This window comes from Mesitornis unicolor, unplaced genomic scaffold, assembly GCF_000695765.1.
Source record: "Mesitornis unicolor isolate BGI_N332 unplaced genomic scaffold, ASM69576v1 scaffold28387, whole genome shotgun sequence".
Lineage (NCBI taxonomy): Eukaryota > Metazoa > Chordata > Aves > Mesitornithiformes > Mesitornithidae > Mesitornis > Mesitornis unicolor.
In genome coordinates, this window is record NW_010198834.1 from 27,539 (window position 1) to 44,822 (window position 17,284).

At 37.1% G+C, this 17,284-nt stretch overlaps 1 protein-coding gene across 1 annotated transcript in view; it reads left to right on the top strand.

Annotated features, from left to right (window-relative positions):
* The window catches only part of LOC104544413 (cortactin-binding protein 2-like), a 31,712-nt gene extending 17,388 nt beyond the window's left edge, over positions 1-14,324 (top strand). Inside the window, exons 2-4 of the mRNA XM_010189278.1 lie at positions 5,363-5,587; positions 11,966-13,628; positions 14,281-14,324. Coding sequence (XP_010187580.1) covers positions 5,363-5,587; positions 11,966-13,628; positions 14,281-14,324 — 1,932 coding nt within the window. The remainder of the gene's footprint in view (positions 1-5,362; positions 5,588-11,965; positions 13,629-14,280) is intronic.
* The last annotated feature ends 2,960 nt before the right edge of the window (positions 14,325-17,284 follow it).

Here is a 17,284-nt window from a genome sequence, read left to right on the forward strand (position 1 = left end):
GGTAGATTTAGGTTGGATATTAGGAAAAAGTTCTTCAATATGGGGGTGGTAGATCACTGGAATAGGTTGCCCAGAGAGGTGGTGGAGGCCTCATCCCTGGAGGTATTCAAGGTCAGGCTTGATGGGGCTCTGAGCAACCTGACGTAGTAACATTGTCCCTGCTTACTGCAGGAGAGTTGGACTGGATGGTCTTTAAAGGTCCCTTCCAAGCCAATGCATTCTGTGATTCTGTGATCATCTTTCGCTTCTCTCTGAAGATGTTTTTCAGTTCTACAGTATTTTTTTTAGCATGAACTTGTAGGTCATCCTGAATCTAACATAATGCTATAGGCTAGCCTGTCCACAAAGAAACTTTGGGTTTTCATTCTTTTTAAGTAGTAGTTACACTTTTCTTTTAGTTGTCTTGTTTAATCTTTCAGATCTTGTGCAAGGATTTAAATGCTGTGTATAAATGTGATGTTATTGTTGGACTGAATTCAAAAGCTGTTGTAAATAAGTTCAGGTTTTTACCCTATTGCAGTGGTGTATTTAATGAACTATTTAAAGGGTTTCTGTCTGGTTTTAGGTATTTTCTTTTGATCTGTGGGTGCTTACTGTCAGTTTTCATTAGCAGTTACCTGTTGGTAAGTCTTACGTTTGTGTACGACTGGCATAGACTGCAAAAAGTGTAATTTCGCATGGACATCTTTTTATACCTTTAAATACTTTCGATCTCGGTCCTTGCATTAAAAGGCTAGCCACTGTGCAAATGGGTATGTACAGAAAAATAAAGCTGATGGTTTATAAATTCATATAGCGCCTTTCACAATGCAGCAGTCATGATTACCTTCTATAGTGGGTGCATGTTCTACCTGGTTTTGGAAATTTTCTGTTTGAAAATGCATTCAGTTAATTATTCGCAAATCAACATTTTAAATGTTATTTTCTGTATATATTGCTATGTGACTGAAGTTAATATATGAGATACTACTAATGCTGTTCTAGCACAGCCACCAAATTATGTAAAGACTATTTAAAAGTTTTAATTACCCTCACAACAGTAGACTGTACATTCCCCAGATAATGAGTACCATAAAAACAGGTGTCTTGATATTGCTACTAGCTTTTATGAATTGAAATTCAGTGTTGAAAGAGGATGTGAGGGAGAAAATCTTCTGATTCTAGTATTTCTGTTTCTCCCATCTGATGTATTTTAGTGAAGGGCAAAGAGACAGCAGTATTATTTAGCAGCTGGAGGAATCATGTAAAAAATAAAACCAAAAAGATTATACATACCCACCATTAGCTTCATGAAAGAGAATCTTAACAATACGTGTTTAAGGTATTCCGCTTTATCTTATTTTTCCCTTTCTTCCCCCATTTGTTACCACATTGCACCATCCTTGTCCCGTACATGTGTTGGCACATCAGTTTGTCAGCCATCCTGTGAAGATGACTGTGGCAAGAATCCTGCAGAAAAACTGTTCAAGGAAAAGGAGCCTGGAGGTTGTTGTTTGTGTCTTCTCCTTGCCCTGGTGTCAGAATTGTCCACAGGGAGCTTTCTCAGTATCGGTGATGTGTGAGTGCTGGTGGTGATGGAGGGTTAAGAAGCAGAACATCGGTTCTTTAATCTGCTGTTCCTGTGGAAGACTTTGCCTTGTGGAACCATGGCCTGGTGGAGCCAATGGGCATCTATGGTTTTACGATGTATTTCATTCACATGCAGGCAGTTCTGTTCTTAGGTGTGCCCAAAGGTACCACCGCATCGCTTCAGCCAAAAGAGTAAGTGCCTGGCTTCAGAATGCACAAATCCTAGTTTTACATCTAAGAACTCTTAGAGACAGATGCTGCAGGTGTCCTTCAGATGTACCAAGTGTTATGCTGAAAATGTTTTATTTCCTCAGAAAATACACGATTTTCACTCAAAAGCATGCCACTAAGAGAAATAAGTGAGTGTACCGCTTCCTTTTGCAGGAAGACATAATTTATATACAGTCAGACTTGTGGTTTAGGAATTGTCAAGCTGATAGTGTTCAAACTCACTGCTCCCTTTTGCTCCCTTTTCTTTTATAGCTCACCTTCTGGCAGACAAGTGTGGCAGTGGTATTCTTTGCTTAAGTCCGGCTACTTTTAAGTTGAAAAAATAAGTTTTTCAGCTTAAAAAGAGTCTAGCAGGAAAGGAAGACTGACAGTGGAGATACTGTCTGGCGAAGAGCATGCTTAGTCCTGTTTCTTTTTTTTTTTTTTTTTTAAATGCTTAAATGAGTCTCTATGTGTGGTAATTTCTGTAGTAGCCAGAGGCTGGTTGTTTTTTTTTTTTTCAGGGGAGGAAGGGGCTAACTCTGCAGTTTTTTAATAATAATATTATATGTATGTTAAAATGTCAGCAGCTCTCTACTCATTCACGCCAATGGTATAATTTCTGGAAAACTTAACTTCAAATGAGTACCCTGTGATTTGGCAGTGGTCCATGAAGTTCTGTAGTTTATTGTAAAATATCCAGTTTGCATTTTCTTGTTACATTACTTGGTAGATTTTTAGCAATTTGCAAATGTGATGTAAATTGTAATGTTGGGATTGCAATAGATATTGATATGTGGGAAGAGTTGTGATGCTTTCAGTGGGTGTGCATTATTTATGTTTATTCTTCTAAGTTTACGCTCTACATCTTGTCGAGGAGGTGATTTATCATATTAAACATTTAGTATTAATATTCATCTGCTTAAATTTAACCATGGGTAGTCATTAAACGTGAGCTCCTGATATCCCTTGCTGTTTGCACTGTCATAAGAATATGTTGTGAAGTATGTAGAAGATGTTTAGCATGATTCAGAATAAATTAAAATAGCATGGTTTGCAAGAAGATTTTGTATTAACTTCTGTTTTAAAAAACCCCACTTGATTATGTTCTAATGCATTATCCAAAAGGATATATTTCTACAGCTTTTAAAAGTTTTAAAATTTAAAAGCCAGTTAGCCATAAGGTAACAGAAAAGTGGATGATCAATGTAGCATTTTCATGTTAAAGTTAACAAACCTTTTCATTTTCTCATCAGACTGCATTTAGCTCCCTTACCTCCTAGTATCTAAAAGCAACTGAATATTTTTTTAAAAGTAAAAAAGGCATTAAAATATTTTTGCAGATATCCTCAGTGCTGAATGTTCATTTCTTTCTTTGCAGTTCCTCCTGTAGAAATGGTACAGTGCCTTATTCATGAAAACCTCTGGTGCTTTGAACCACTTCTTGTAGTTTCTTGGCACCTTCAATTAGTGTTTTGACATTCTTTATTCAGTGTTTTTCTTTCCAATGTATTTTTGTGTTATTTTATTCAAAGCATCTTTATTTAAACTACTTTATATTTTTATTTTTCTGTGACATTACAACAAAATTCCAGAAGTATCCAAGAAATACTGGGTTTCCTTTCAACAGAGTACAGTGAAAGGCTGTGTCAGTGCCTGGTGACTGTTGACACACGTGTTGAGCAAGGAGGAGCAGGTGATGGAGACTCGATGTAGTTCTATTCACCCCTGCTGATTTGTTTGAGGCTGATTTGGAACATGAAGGGATTCAGCTCTGATCAAAGTCTTCTTGGGTACAGAGCACAGATAGCCAGAGTTCACTGTAGTGTCTTTTATGAGATGGGATGGGTCAACTACAGCTTCTGAGAACATGAAAAAGTGAGAATACAGGCAAATGTTGATGGGCGTTACATTATCTGTTGCAACTTCAGTATAGTCAAAATGCTGTTCTCACTTTTCTGTTCCAGTCACTTGTTTTAATGTGAGCTATGTTTAAGAACATAACAGCCAGGCCACTTCAGATCTGAGGTCCATCTAGCCAAGTATTCTGTGGATATATGGAGTTACTGGATGGTGCACAATCCTTGTGTTAGATAAGTAAACTGTCACTCCTTATTTCCCATTTCTGTGGCCAGCAGAGCTGAGGCTCTTCTGGGACACTGTGGGAATAGCCCAGATAAGGTGTTCATTCCTCAGGAGTCCTTAGTTTGGGTGTCTGCCTGCCTTGGTGTGCCTCTGCAATCCTCTGGGCTGGTGGAGACGGGCCTGGGGTGGAACGATGGGCCTGGGGTGGAACGATGGGCCTGGGGTGGGATGATGGGCCTGTGAGTATCCTGGCAAGGTATTATTTGTGCTCCCCCTTCTGCTGTTTTGTCTCTGGGCTCCTTTGTGGGTGTGCAGATGAGCTTTATCACATAACCTTACACAGGCTCTGTTATGACTAAAGCCTTGTCTGTGAGTAATGTGAAATTTAGCCTGTGTCATTGTATATGTAAAATTAATATACATTTGTTTGACGTGCACCACGTTACGATTCTCCGAGTTGAATTTCATCTGTAATTTTGTCATTTTCTGGTATATGTGCAAGCACAAAGACACCGTAACAAAATTTTAGAAGTCATTGGATCCTTCAGGTGGGGTTTGTTGGGGTTGGTTTTTTTTTTTTTTTAATTTAGTTTTCTTTTCTCCTCACAAATTAGATGGGTCTTAAGCCTGAGATTCTGGAAAGGTATTTGCTATGAAGAGTGTTAGAAGTTAGTAGTCCGTGGCCTTCGTGTGTACTGTGTATTAAATGTAGAAAAGTACCTTTTCTGAAACTGATCTTGTTTTCATGTTGGGCTGAAGAACCAAAAATTTGTCAGGCAAAACTACCTCTGATCTTCACTGTGTAATATTTTTTGTTATAACAATGAAGTGTTGTACTGTAGTTTGGAAATATAGTTATCTTTTAAAATAATGGTATGGAGAACCATATGATCATGAAGTTCTTCCTGAACAGAGATATGAGAAATGTTTTAATTTCAGAAAAGCCTTGGTGATGTTTTTGCTCTCTGCTTGTCTGCTTTTACTTACGAAAATCTCTGCATGTGTAAACATACCAACCATTTTTTTTATTTGAAAAATACTTATTTTGGTACTGCAGTAGACACACAGTGTGTTTTCATTTCTTTTACTAGCATTATTTTGATACACAGAAACAGAAAACTGTATTTTAGAATGTTTTTCTTTCCTTTCATCTCTGTGTATCAGCCAGTTTTAAAAAGGTGTTTTTCTTTCCTTTCATCTCTGTGTATCAGCCAGTTTTAAAAAGGTTATTTCTGTAATATTTCTGAAACTGCTCCATATTGAAAATTCTGTATTGAGTTGAGAAGGGAAAGGGATATTTTTATGTAGTGAATTGTATTGACTACAATGAAATCTGTGTGCAACATATCTGTCTATTTATTTTAGAGATTATAAACAAATACATAAAGAAAATACTTAAAAAACATAAGTAACATAATTTCCCTCTTCCATATGTGGATGTACGCCAAAGAATGCATTTGGGTTTATCTGTTTGTCTGTTTGTTTGGGTTTTTTTTAGGCCCGGCGCAAAGACGTTTTTATCCAGGAGCGATATGGAAGGTTTAACCTGAGTGACCCATTTCTGGCTCTTCAGAGAGACTTTGAAGCAGGTGCTGGTGATAAAGAAAAGAAACCAATATGCATGAACCCTCTGTCCATTTTAGAAGCTATTATGGCTCACTGCAGGAAAATGCAAGAAAGAATGTCAGCTCAGTTGGCTGCTGCTGAAAACAGACAAAAGAAGGTATCCTGCTATCAACTTTTTTTTCCCTTTCCTTCTCCTGATTTGTCCTTTCATGTCACTTCTTAAATTTGTATCTTTGTCTAACTTGTTTATCATTACGAGTATTAGTGTTATCACTTAAACATCATATATAGTGAGGTGCTGATTTTTCTGGTGATATTTTGTGTACACGCCTCATTCATTCCATGAATTTAACTCTACTGATGGGCTAAATGAAGTATAGCTGGTACAAGTCGATGCAGTATGTAAGTGGATCGCACAGCATGAGCTGAGAAAGCATCATCGCGATATATTTTTAAACCAGCACCATTGAAGCCTAGAGGACCTACTGTTAGTTTTGCTCTAACCTAAATAGCATAAAATCAATAATTTATTTGCATTTTATATTAGGTAGCTCTGTTTTATAAATCAGTAAAAATAAGTTATAACTGTAAAAAATTACTTTTTTGCATATTTAGAACATTTACTGTAAAGATAAAATTATTTTGAAACAGATATGTTGCAAAAAAAGTCTAACATTGAAGATTAAAAAAAATGTCTTCTGAAAGTGAAGGGTTTGTTGGTCACGTGTATTTCACTGATATGTAAGCCATGCATTCCTAAAGCATAGCTAAATATGAATATGTTGGGGAAAGGTTTCTGAGAGGGAAGAGGGGAACAGTAATAGACTAATCTAGACCAGGTATTTTTGAATAATTAGGAAAGAAATGCTTGCTAGGAGTTGAATCATCTGCACTGAGTAGAAGAGGAATAGAATGACTTCAGCAGCTGTGAAATAGCTTTTTGGTGACAGTTTTGATGTTTAAAAAAACCCAAACAACAGGCAATGCTAAGACAACTGACATAAAATTGATTTTTGGTAGTAATTGCTCTTTGGGAAATAATATGCCCATAAAAGTACTGGAAGTATACTGGAAATACATGCTTAAATTAAATTGGCAAACCTTTTCTTGTTATCTTAGCCCTGTTGTTTAGTTTAGTTTAACCATCGATGCTCCTTTAAGACTTCAGAAAAACAGATATCGCCTCCAAAAAAATGAGCAATACTAGACCGTATGTATGATATATGTCTTGAAACAGTGCAATGGCCTATGTAGTGAACTGCTACTTGTACATACCTAGCACTTCCTTTTGAGGCCTCTTAACGTTAGTTTTCTATTTTTATATGCTTTTAAAGTAAGTTGAGATTCTGGGGAAGGGATTGTCTCAGCAGAGAAAAGAGAGAGTAACCTTACTTCTTCTGACTGAAGAATGATATTGAGAGAGACCCTGACACATCTGCCTCCACAATTGGATTAGTTTCTTGTCTCATTGTATAGCCACAAGTCTCTTCTTGTGCCTAAATTCTTCACCTGTCTCTGGCTTTTAGTGATACATGCATGTAAGATGGCCTTACATATTGACAATGTGTCTCAAATTCAGGGTATAGATATGTAAATTCTATTTTTGTCTTTTTTTAAATTATTTTTTGGCCCAGGTTTGTTACCAAGGTCTATATCTACAAGTCTGCATGTGCAGGAAAGGAAGCTCTTGTCTGTTGTTTCCTAGAAAAATACATGTGGTTTTTTTTTTTAATTTACATCTTAATTTTAAATAGTTTGATCCCAATTTATTTATTTCTTTATAGTTTGATTCTTACCTTGAGAAGTACCCGAACCTCTGGTACACTCATTTCTGAAGTCTGTAACTTTCAAACTAAACTTTAAAGCACTACACTTGAAAAAATGTGTTGCTTTGAAAGGGTGTCATTGATTCTACCATTTTTACTCCTTGTAACAAATAAGAAATTTAAATAACACAATTGGAAAACAAACTGGATGGTGTTGCACAGCTATGTGCATGGCTCTCTACAGAACTTACACCTTCCTCTTTTAAAGCCAGTTAGAAATGCCATTTGGACAGGACACTCTTAAACTTCTTGAGTTGGTAGCAAGAGATGACATATTGCTCAACCATCTCTATTCGTTCACAAACTATTCATTCAGTGTTTTACCTTCCGTTAGTTCCACATTTTCCTGTCAGTTCTCCATCTCTCAAATCCCTCAGTGGAAGAGGGTAATGAAAGTGTTTTGAGTGATTTCTAGAAATGTTCAACAAAGTAGGATGACCCAAAGTAAGGAAAAAATAAGTTAAGCCTTGAAAAATGTGACCTAAATAAAGAGCCAGCTGCACCTCCTCCCTCCTAAGAGTGGATCCTCTTTCTCTGAATGTGTGATGCCTCCATCTTTGTGTTTGGCATTGCCTCACTGTCTCACTCTTACACTAAGTAATGAAGTCTGTGTACAGCTGTGTTTATTTTCTCTGGATATTACTTGGCTTTAAGCAGGCTTAGACTCAGAACTCTTATTCCTGGGGACTTATGTGTGAAAATAGTGACCTTAAAAATATTCTTTGAATAAAATTTGTATTTGATCATAAAAAGCAAGCCATAACAATGTGCCAGAATGTAGAAAAAGGAAAGAGATGCACAAATGACTGTCAGTCATAGGTTTACCATATACCAAACACCTAATCCCCAGATGTCATCTGCTTTATGTTAAGTCTCCATCCCATTCCATCTCTTTGAATGTTTTTCCTGGAGTTGCTATCAAAATTCATTTTGAGCTTTCCTGGGAACTCAAAGCCAGGTAATCAAAATGACAGTTCTTGACTTGTCAGGTGTTTGCAGAGAAGTTAGTGTTGGAGTCCACACTCAAAAAAAGTTAAACATGTTGCTTTGAAGAGGCCCGTTGATGCGATTTAGTCTAACCTTGTGCTTAAAGCAGATTATCACCAGCAGTACATCTGGTCATTTGTGAATTTGTCTAGCTGAGTCCTGAAAACCCCCAGGCATGGCAATTCTGCAGCCTTTCTGCACTACTATCCCTTTGAAGAACTTTTTTCCAAGATGGAGCCTCTTAAAGGGCAATTTTTTCATGTTTTCCTTTTGTTTTGGGGCCCCACCAGACACGACCAAGAAGATCTGATTCAATCATTGTAAGAGGCCTTTAAAAGGATGGTATGTTGCTATTAGATCATCCCTCAGTCTTTTTTTCCCTAGATTCAGCAAGCCAAACTTCCTCGACTTTTTCTCAGGAGGCAGGTACTCTGTCTCTCACCTTTGAAGGGCCCTTGCTGGTTACTCCTTTGTGAGTATATTATAATTTTTCTCAGTATCCCTCTTCGCTGCTTTATCAAATCCTTCTTGCACACATTTCCAGATGTTTACATTACTGATATGATTTAGTATATGCATATAGTACACTTTGCAAAAATCAGGTCGTAGTTAGTTCATAAATTATTACAGCTAGTTCCAAATCTGTCATCTAAAGGAAAAAAGGCAGTGCACATATTCAGAGATTTTTCCTATTCAAGATGATGCAGACAAAGCGAGGAGAGGGGATAAATGTAAGAGACAATGGAAAATGAGAAACTAATGCTGCTTTTGTCAATTGGAAATCAAATACAGAACTTACATATATGTTAGGGTTTCTTTATTTATATGAAATGCTTACAAATAAAATACTATTATAGTGTGGTAAGCTGATTTCATCCCAGTAATGTTAAAATCTGCTTGTAATTATTTGAAAGTAATATAATTTCACAGCAGTTAATTTATAGAATCAGTCCCTCATCTGAAAGCAAAATGGAGAAATAATAAAGTATAGAGAATCTTGATAGAAACATTTTCACTTAATCTTATTGCATTTCCAAGCTTTAAAAATTGTGTACATTTTTCATGATTTTTGTTCTAACAAAAAAGAAACTGTTGGCTGCTCTGCTGTTACTGTTGGATGCTCCACTTGCTTTGAAATACTTGTGAAGCACCCAAATGCTGTCAGATGCTTTGCAGAAACAGTGAAATGCTTGAGAAAAAAACAATTCTTTTTCTGAATGTGAGGATCTGTGAATGGGGCCATTCCTAAATGCAGTGTAATCATAATAACATGTTAATTTAATTTGCAGCTGTACTGTCATTACATAACTGAAGAGGTTTTGTTGCTGGTATTGTTTGTTTAGCAATGGCTGGTAATGCCATACCTTATTTTTTATATATTTTACACTTTATTAAGAAGGGGTGTCCTTGGTTTTGTGAAATGCATTGTACAGAGTGTATTGGTTAGCCTGGGATCAACCTCTAAAACCCCAGTGGAGCCCCTCCACTTCTAAACAGGCTTTGATACATTTGAAACCAATATGAGAGTTATAATGTAGGTATAATTTCCCATATTGATTTCTTCCTCTTAGTTCACTGTTTTTCATGATAGTGATGTGATTTCAGGAAGACATTTTGCTATTACTATAATATACTTCACATCAATATTGCCATCACTTTTTCCCATTCTTCTGAAGAAAAAGGAAGACAAATTTAGAGTCAGAAAACATGATTAGAAATATTGGGAGTCTGAGACACACGTTCATCTATAAGTGCAAATTCATGCAGGATTTGTTGTTTGTTCCCTCATTTCACTTCTCTTCCTTTTTAAGTGTTTTCTTGTGTTTGAATTCTACTTACAATGTGAGAAAAAATTATCCTGGGGTCAATGAGCTATAGAAAGTGGGATTTATTTCTATTGCAACTGCAGTCTTCCCCTCTCATACTCATCTCTTGATGGCGTGAGTTTCAACTTTATGGTGTAACTGGAGAGTAGCAAAACAGTTATTTAAAAATAGTATTTCGTTTTTGTTTAAATGCAGTTTAGTTAAAAATTAATTGTAGACACATCTTGTAGTAATGTGGAAAAAGCTTCCAGAGCTAAGAAATTTCATCTCCTATTGGAGAGGACAGTGATTAATGTGCTGTAGCAACAGGCTACTGAAAAGCTATTATGTTGTAATGCCTGGGTGGACTTTTTTTTTCTTAACTTGCTTGTATGTCTGTTTTCATCTAGCAACCAAGATGATATTTTAAGCATTGACTGAGAGAGGAGATATTCCTCAGCTATCACCAATCCCCTGGGACATCTTGTTTCCCACATTACAGTTGAATGTAAATATATTCCCTACAGTGTGTTGTCTTGAACACTGAAATTAATATAATTTTTATCATGACACTATAATCTGAATCTATAACCTATGATTCTTCTTTCATTTAACATTTATTCAAAGTAAGATCGTAAATGTACTGCTATTTGCCACAGCTTCACTTAGATCACTTTTTTGAGTGTTGTAAACTGTTCTTGTATTGAAGAAGTATGAAACGGTTTCCTGTTGCAGTCAAAATTAACCATCATGCTTTTGAGCACATCATTTTTTTTTCTGTAGGTACCTGAAATGCCCACTTAGAAAATGCATTTTCTTGGTGCAGTTCTGAATTGTTATTCTTGTATTGATCTGTACATAAATATGAAGCAGAACTGACAAGACTGAACCAATAAAGAGTACAGGAGAAAGAATGCTCAGCAGTTTCTTGGGGTTTTGGTTGTTTGGTTTTATTAATCAGTCATTCAAATAAGCTGTATAGGAAGCTACTGCATCAGTATGTGAAGGGAGGAGTAGGTAGGCAAAAAACATTTTCTTCTTTTGTTGTTGTTTGACGTGTGTAAAAGTTTGCTTGGGAAAACACAAAGCAATTTGGGTTGCATTATTACTAGTACATATTTTACAAAGTGGTGCATTGACGTATATTTTTCCAGTGCTTTTCTAGAACAGGATCTCTGAATAAAAGCATAACCAGCAGGCAAGATGAATTAGAGGCAATAACTATATGAATGAGGGGAAAAAAAATTCTTATCCGTTATCTGCATGTAGTAGGTAGTTTTTTGATTCTAACTTTTAACTAAGTGTACACATCACTGATATCAGTGAGACCTTCTGCTATTAGTAAGTACAGAAAAATGTTTGTGCCTGTGCCAAAATGTTGGTCTCAGAAATTAATATTTTATTTATAAATGTTAAGACAAGATATGAGACACCTATTATGGGCATGATGGGCTGCCTATTTCAACCCTGATCTCCTTCAGTCTGAGGAAGACCTAAAACATGAACTTTTCATTCTTTGGCTCAAAGATCTTTTGCAAAGCTCATATCTTCTTGTGTCTGGTTACTTCACTGAGAAGAGGAAATTCTGTGATGTCTTATGTCTAATTTCTGGAGAACAGGTAGTTCCTCACTCGGGAATCAATCATTTAATCACTTTGGGGAGTGTCTGTGTTGTCAAGAGGAAAGTAGATGGGCTTACTTAGTTTCTGAATTGCTCTTCAGAAGCATGTGTCTCTTTCTTTTGCTTGTGTAAGATTATAGGCATTTGTGTTAGGTATCACAAATCACATTCCTGGGGTGGACAGCTTCATTTTAGGCATACTCTCAAAGGCTAAAATATCCATGTCAGGTTAATACAAGGTTATGTTGAAAGTCTCCATCTTGTTAATGAAAATTGTTCTCTATGCTTTCTTACAGTTAGAAATGGAAAAATCTCAGTTACAGAGTCTTGAGCTGGAGCATAAAAAGCTTTCTGCTCGTCTGGAAGAAGAACGTGGAAAGAATAAGCATGTAATATTGATGCTAGTGAAAGAGTGCAAGCAGTTGTCTGGCCGAATTGTAGAGGAAGCCCAGAAACTGGAAGAAGTAATGTCAAAATTTGAAGAGGAGAAGAAAAAGGCTACTGAGCTGGAGGAGTCTCTTGCAGCTGAGAAACAAAGGAGTACACAAATGGAAGCTCAAATGGAAAAGCAGCTGTCTGAGTTTGACACAGAGAGAGAGCAGTTGCGTGCCAAACTTCATAGAGAGGAAGCGCACACCAGTGAACTCAGAGAAGAGAGAGATAAAATGATCAAAATGATTGAGCAATTGAAAAAGGAGAATGAAAGTAAAGCTAATCTTTCTCTTAAAAATAAAGATAAAAGTAAAGATAGGAGTCTTGTTTCTGTTTCTGTTGAAACAGAAGAGCCAAGTTCAAGAACTGTTGCCTGCCAAACAGATCCTGTAGTGATGGACAGTAGCACAGAAAATGTTAAGAAGTTGCCTTTGACTGTATCTGTAAAGCCTTCTACAGTGAACCCACTGGCGTCTGGCAATACAAAAATGAATGTGTGCGCCAATGCAGCATTTGTGAAGCCTGTCATTGATAGGCAATCTTCATCCAGTGAACTTGCCCCTCCCACAACTCCTGTTCTCACACAGAATCAAAACAGAATTGAAGAAAATGGACCAAGTACAGGCTCATCATCTGATTTACCAAGTAGCACTTCCCCTTTTTCAAATAGTACTTCCCCTTGCACCCCTGCGGCACCGACTGCCGCAGCTCAGAATTCCTCACTAACTTCGTCTATGCACAGTTTACATTCACCGTCTGCCACCTCTCCTGGGCATCCAGGCCTAAATCCACGAGTCCAGGCAGCTAGATGTAGATTTCAAGCCAATGCGAATGAGCAAGACCAAAATGGAAACACAACCCAAAGCCCTCCCTCCAGGGACGTATCCCCTACTAGTCGTGACAACCTAGTTGCCAAGCAGGTAGCTCGGAATACTGTTACCCAAGTCCTTTCAAGATTTACAAGCCCTCAGAGTGGCGCTCCATCGCGGCCGGGGCCCTCACATTCAGTGGAAGTTGCCACTTACCCCCCAGTTGGTAGAACGAGTTTAAAGACTCCCAGTGTGTCAAGAATTGACAGAGGGAATCCTCCACCTATTCCTCCTAAAAAACCAGGGCTTTCGCAAACTCCTTCTCCACCACACCCACAGCTTAAAGTTTTAATGGATAGTGGTCGATCCTCAAATACAAGTGCAAAAACTGACAGCAAAACCGTGACCTCACCTCTTTCAAGTTCACCACAAGGAATCAGGGTAATAAATGAGGAAATTATTTCTAAGTCCTCACCTCAGCTGCCACCAAAACCTGCTATAGATTTATCTGTGGCACCTGCAGGCTGTGCCATACCAGCCATAGCCTCATCTCAGGTGGGTGCCTGGCCTTCCCACTTCCCTGGACTGAACCAACCTGCATGTTCAGAAAATTCCTTTGTCATTCCCACCACCATTGCCTGTAGCTCCTCCATAAACCCTGTTAGTGCTTCATCCTGTAGACCATGTGATTCAGACAGCCTCCTGGTAACAGCATCAGGTAAAGGGATTGATATGCTACAAACTGTCTCCCTCTAAAATAATGTTTTGTTTTTCCTATACATCTTTAGTTTGCTTTATTTATCTTTTTATACCTTTCTATTTTTCACTTTCTAAAAGCTGAAATTTTCATTTCTGTTTTTTCCACATTCCAGGGGTATGGGAATTCTTCTGCTGATTTAGTAATGTCATAAATTAGTTTGCTTGCTCAAGGAGGTCTCCAAATTGAAGGCTTTATTTAAAGGTAGAGAGGAAAAAAGTTTAAAGTAAATGGGCTGCAGATTATGGTATATTAAAGACACACCCCCTTCCCCCCTCTTTTTTTTCTTTGTGAGTCCTATTACTTTGGACTCAAATGCTTTCTCAGCCTGAAATAATCTTTTGAAAATTACCTTTGCTGGTGATCATCCATGAAGGATGTATTTCAGTGCTTCGTGAATCTCTTAGAAAATTGGGCATAGCTGAGGCTACTGTATTCTCCTATGGCATTAGATGGTTGCACATTAAGGTACATAATTGCCTGTATTACACTGCAGTTTCAAATGTATAACTTCACACCTATAGAATATGTTTCATTTTTTATTTCAGTTTTTCTGTAGTTCTTCTGGGTTTAGTTGTAGGCTTTGTTAATACTTGTGTGTGTTATCTCACAGGTTTACTTCAGCAGATGTCAGCAGATTTGCTGCTGGAGAGTTAAAATCTAAATGTTATGTTGACAGTGTAAGTCAGTGCATGTGTCTGCTGTTCATTTTGCACTGTGGTGAGGACTTATTTGTGTGCCTAATGTGCTGCCAATTCAGAGTATCTTCTCGATGGCAGTTAAATGGACAAAGGCAGTCCTGATCTACCATTCGGCAAACTGTAGATTTATAAATCTTTCTCTCAACATATTTCCCTGCTGGGATCAGTACCACCACAACATCAGGTAGAAGCCTCTCTTTAGCCTGACTAGCACTGCAGTGAGGAAGACAGACCCAAACTTTTGGAGCACTTTAGACCTTCACTGGCATTGAAGAATATTTGAATGGTCCAGAACTTTCCACAGTTACTCTCAGTTCAGTTACAGTACTTCAGTCCCTCCTAACTTTAGTCCCTGTGTCATTATCTATAGGGTATAAAACCCCCGCACCGCTGCTTTGCTCATCACACAACCAACTGTTGGTAGCAGCACCGCTGTGTGATAAGGCAGTTGAATTCACTCACCAGTCTCAAGGATGCTGTTCCAAAAGCAGCGTGTGGCAAACTTTTATCTGTATATATGGGAGATTCCAGGGTTCACCTTATTAAGGAATTTTTATTCCCATTCCACTTCACAGAAGACTTTCTGCATGTTTCTGGACTAACCTACTCATGCCTTTAACAGTAGTTAAAAGCTGTGGCACCATACCATCAGCATTCTCTCTCCTTTCTGAACTCTGCCATAAAAATATGAGCTCAAAAAATCTTATCTTCCATTTGTCTGTTTCTTCTCAGAGTTAACTGTGGGATTTGATGGTTGCCTCTTAGTCTGCTGTTTTTCGTATGGATGTCCTGAAATTTAATCTTAAATTCCAATTCCTAGCTGAGTCTGATTGCCATGCCAGATAAATCATAAGTCTCCCAGTATTCCAGATATTCTCCAAACCTCATTTGCCTTCAGGTGCTATTAGGCTCCATAATAGGATTAGAATTTCATTTTTAAAAAAATAAATATTTTATTAACATACAACAAATTATTGGCAAAATCAGCTTCAAAGTGAATAGTTTTTGCAGGCAAGAGGCTGTCTTGCACAACTCCTGTCAGCATTAATTAGGCTGTGTATTTCAGTTACATTAGATAAATGATGATTGGTAATTGTTTAAGACAGTTTTTTATTATTCTTAAAAAATAATCTCCATGTATAACAAAATAACTGCATGTATTGTTACTGCTTTAGTTTGTCCTTTAAAGCACAAACTTTTTGCTTAGAACAACCAGCTTTTTAAATAGGACTTCTCCACCAAATAGTCAATAGTCAATGTGTTTCTTATAAAATCTGTGACAGTTCTCAGAGGCAATTCTCAAATAGAGGATTTTTGTCAAAAGCTGTTCATTTTTTTTTTCCATTTTGCTGGTTTATGTGTTCAGGTTGCTTTTCTTCGTTTACGCTCCATTCACTTGTTTTTGGAAGTGATTGATACGTTTGGGTTCGTTTCACCCCCTTCTAATCCTTGCTCTGAACACTTGACACTCTTAGTATTTTGGAAGTGGCACTGCTTTTTGTGAATTTTTGCAATTGCAAATGGGAAACGTGTGCCATAATCTTAGGTCTGCAAAGAAAGATTGCTTAAACTCTAGTTAGTGGTCTGCTGTTTTGCTGTATTTTGTTAATATAGAGATGTTATTTGAATACTCCTCCTTTACTGACTACAAACAGTCTCAAGGAAATTTAATAACTTTATCTGAAATGTTAATGTAAATATTCAGGAGCTACTTTGTCTTTTACCCGAACTAATGCTTAAATTCAATTCCACATATTCCCCAATCCCATTTTATTTATGTTTTTTTAAGGGAACTTAATCTATTTTGGACAAGCGTTCTGGCAAACTGCAGAAAGAAAAATACTTTGAGCAACAGATATTATGCAAGTATGGAAAGACATTTCCTTCAAAATATTTTGCTAAGAAAAGAAAAAAAAATACATATGGAAATAGACTTTGTCTTAGAAAAGATAACCCAAATTTAATAACACTGTTTTTATCAAGATAATGTGGGCAGTAATGCCTGAATTCACGTCACTTACTCACTTTCTTTTTTTCAGTGTCTTTAAGTATGACTTTCCTTGAGGTGAACAACATCTGTCAAACTATAAATACTACCAAATCCTCCTTCCCATATCACCATTTTTATGCCCTCTAGACACAGATTCAGTTAGTTTTATTAATGTTCTGGTTGATTTTAGTCTGTTTTATTTACTTTTTTTCAGAAAATGTTTAGAATTTCAATTTTACTTTCAGTTAAAGCAGTACTTACTGAAATCTTATTCATATTTTATTGTATAGTAAATAGTGAGCTTCAATCAGAATTTAGTATTTTTAAACAGCAATGCAAAACAAATTCAACATATTAAAAAAGACCTTGAAAGAATTTTCCATTTTTAAATAATTTTGTTTCTCAATAACTTTGTGTTTCTTTCATCTTTCTGTGGAGTCAGAATAATTTATAATAACCTAATCACGAAAGTATTCTGTTTATTAATTTTAAAGGAGTTTCCTAGTTAGCTCAGATGGCTTTAAGAACCTAGCAGGAGCCTGATTTTACAGTGTCTTGGCTCCAGAAAAAGCAGCTCTTAAGAGCAAACTTCACATCAGAGCATGGACTGTTTCAGTTACATGTTCTGCTAAGTTAAAGTGACGATACCTTCTAGAGACGGGGCACTGTACCTCATGTTGCCCTTGTCACCCCTGGTGGGAGAAGCCACCAGCTTTTGTCATTAATGTTGAACAGACTGCCCGTAGAGAAATTGCAATGAACATTTATGGCCTGATTCAAAATCTGTGCTGCTATTTTGATTTGAAAACTTCAGCAGCCTTTGAGCTGGTGCCAAAACGCTTCAGCTCTGTTTGGATTTCTACATTTCAATGACCGTAAGACTTCAAACTGGAGACGAATGTAGGCAGCTGGATTTTCATACCCCT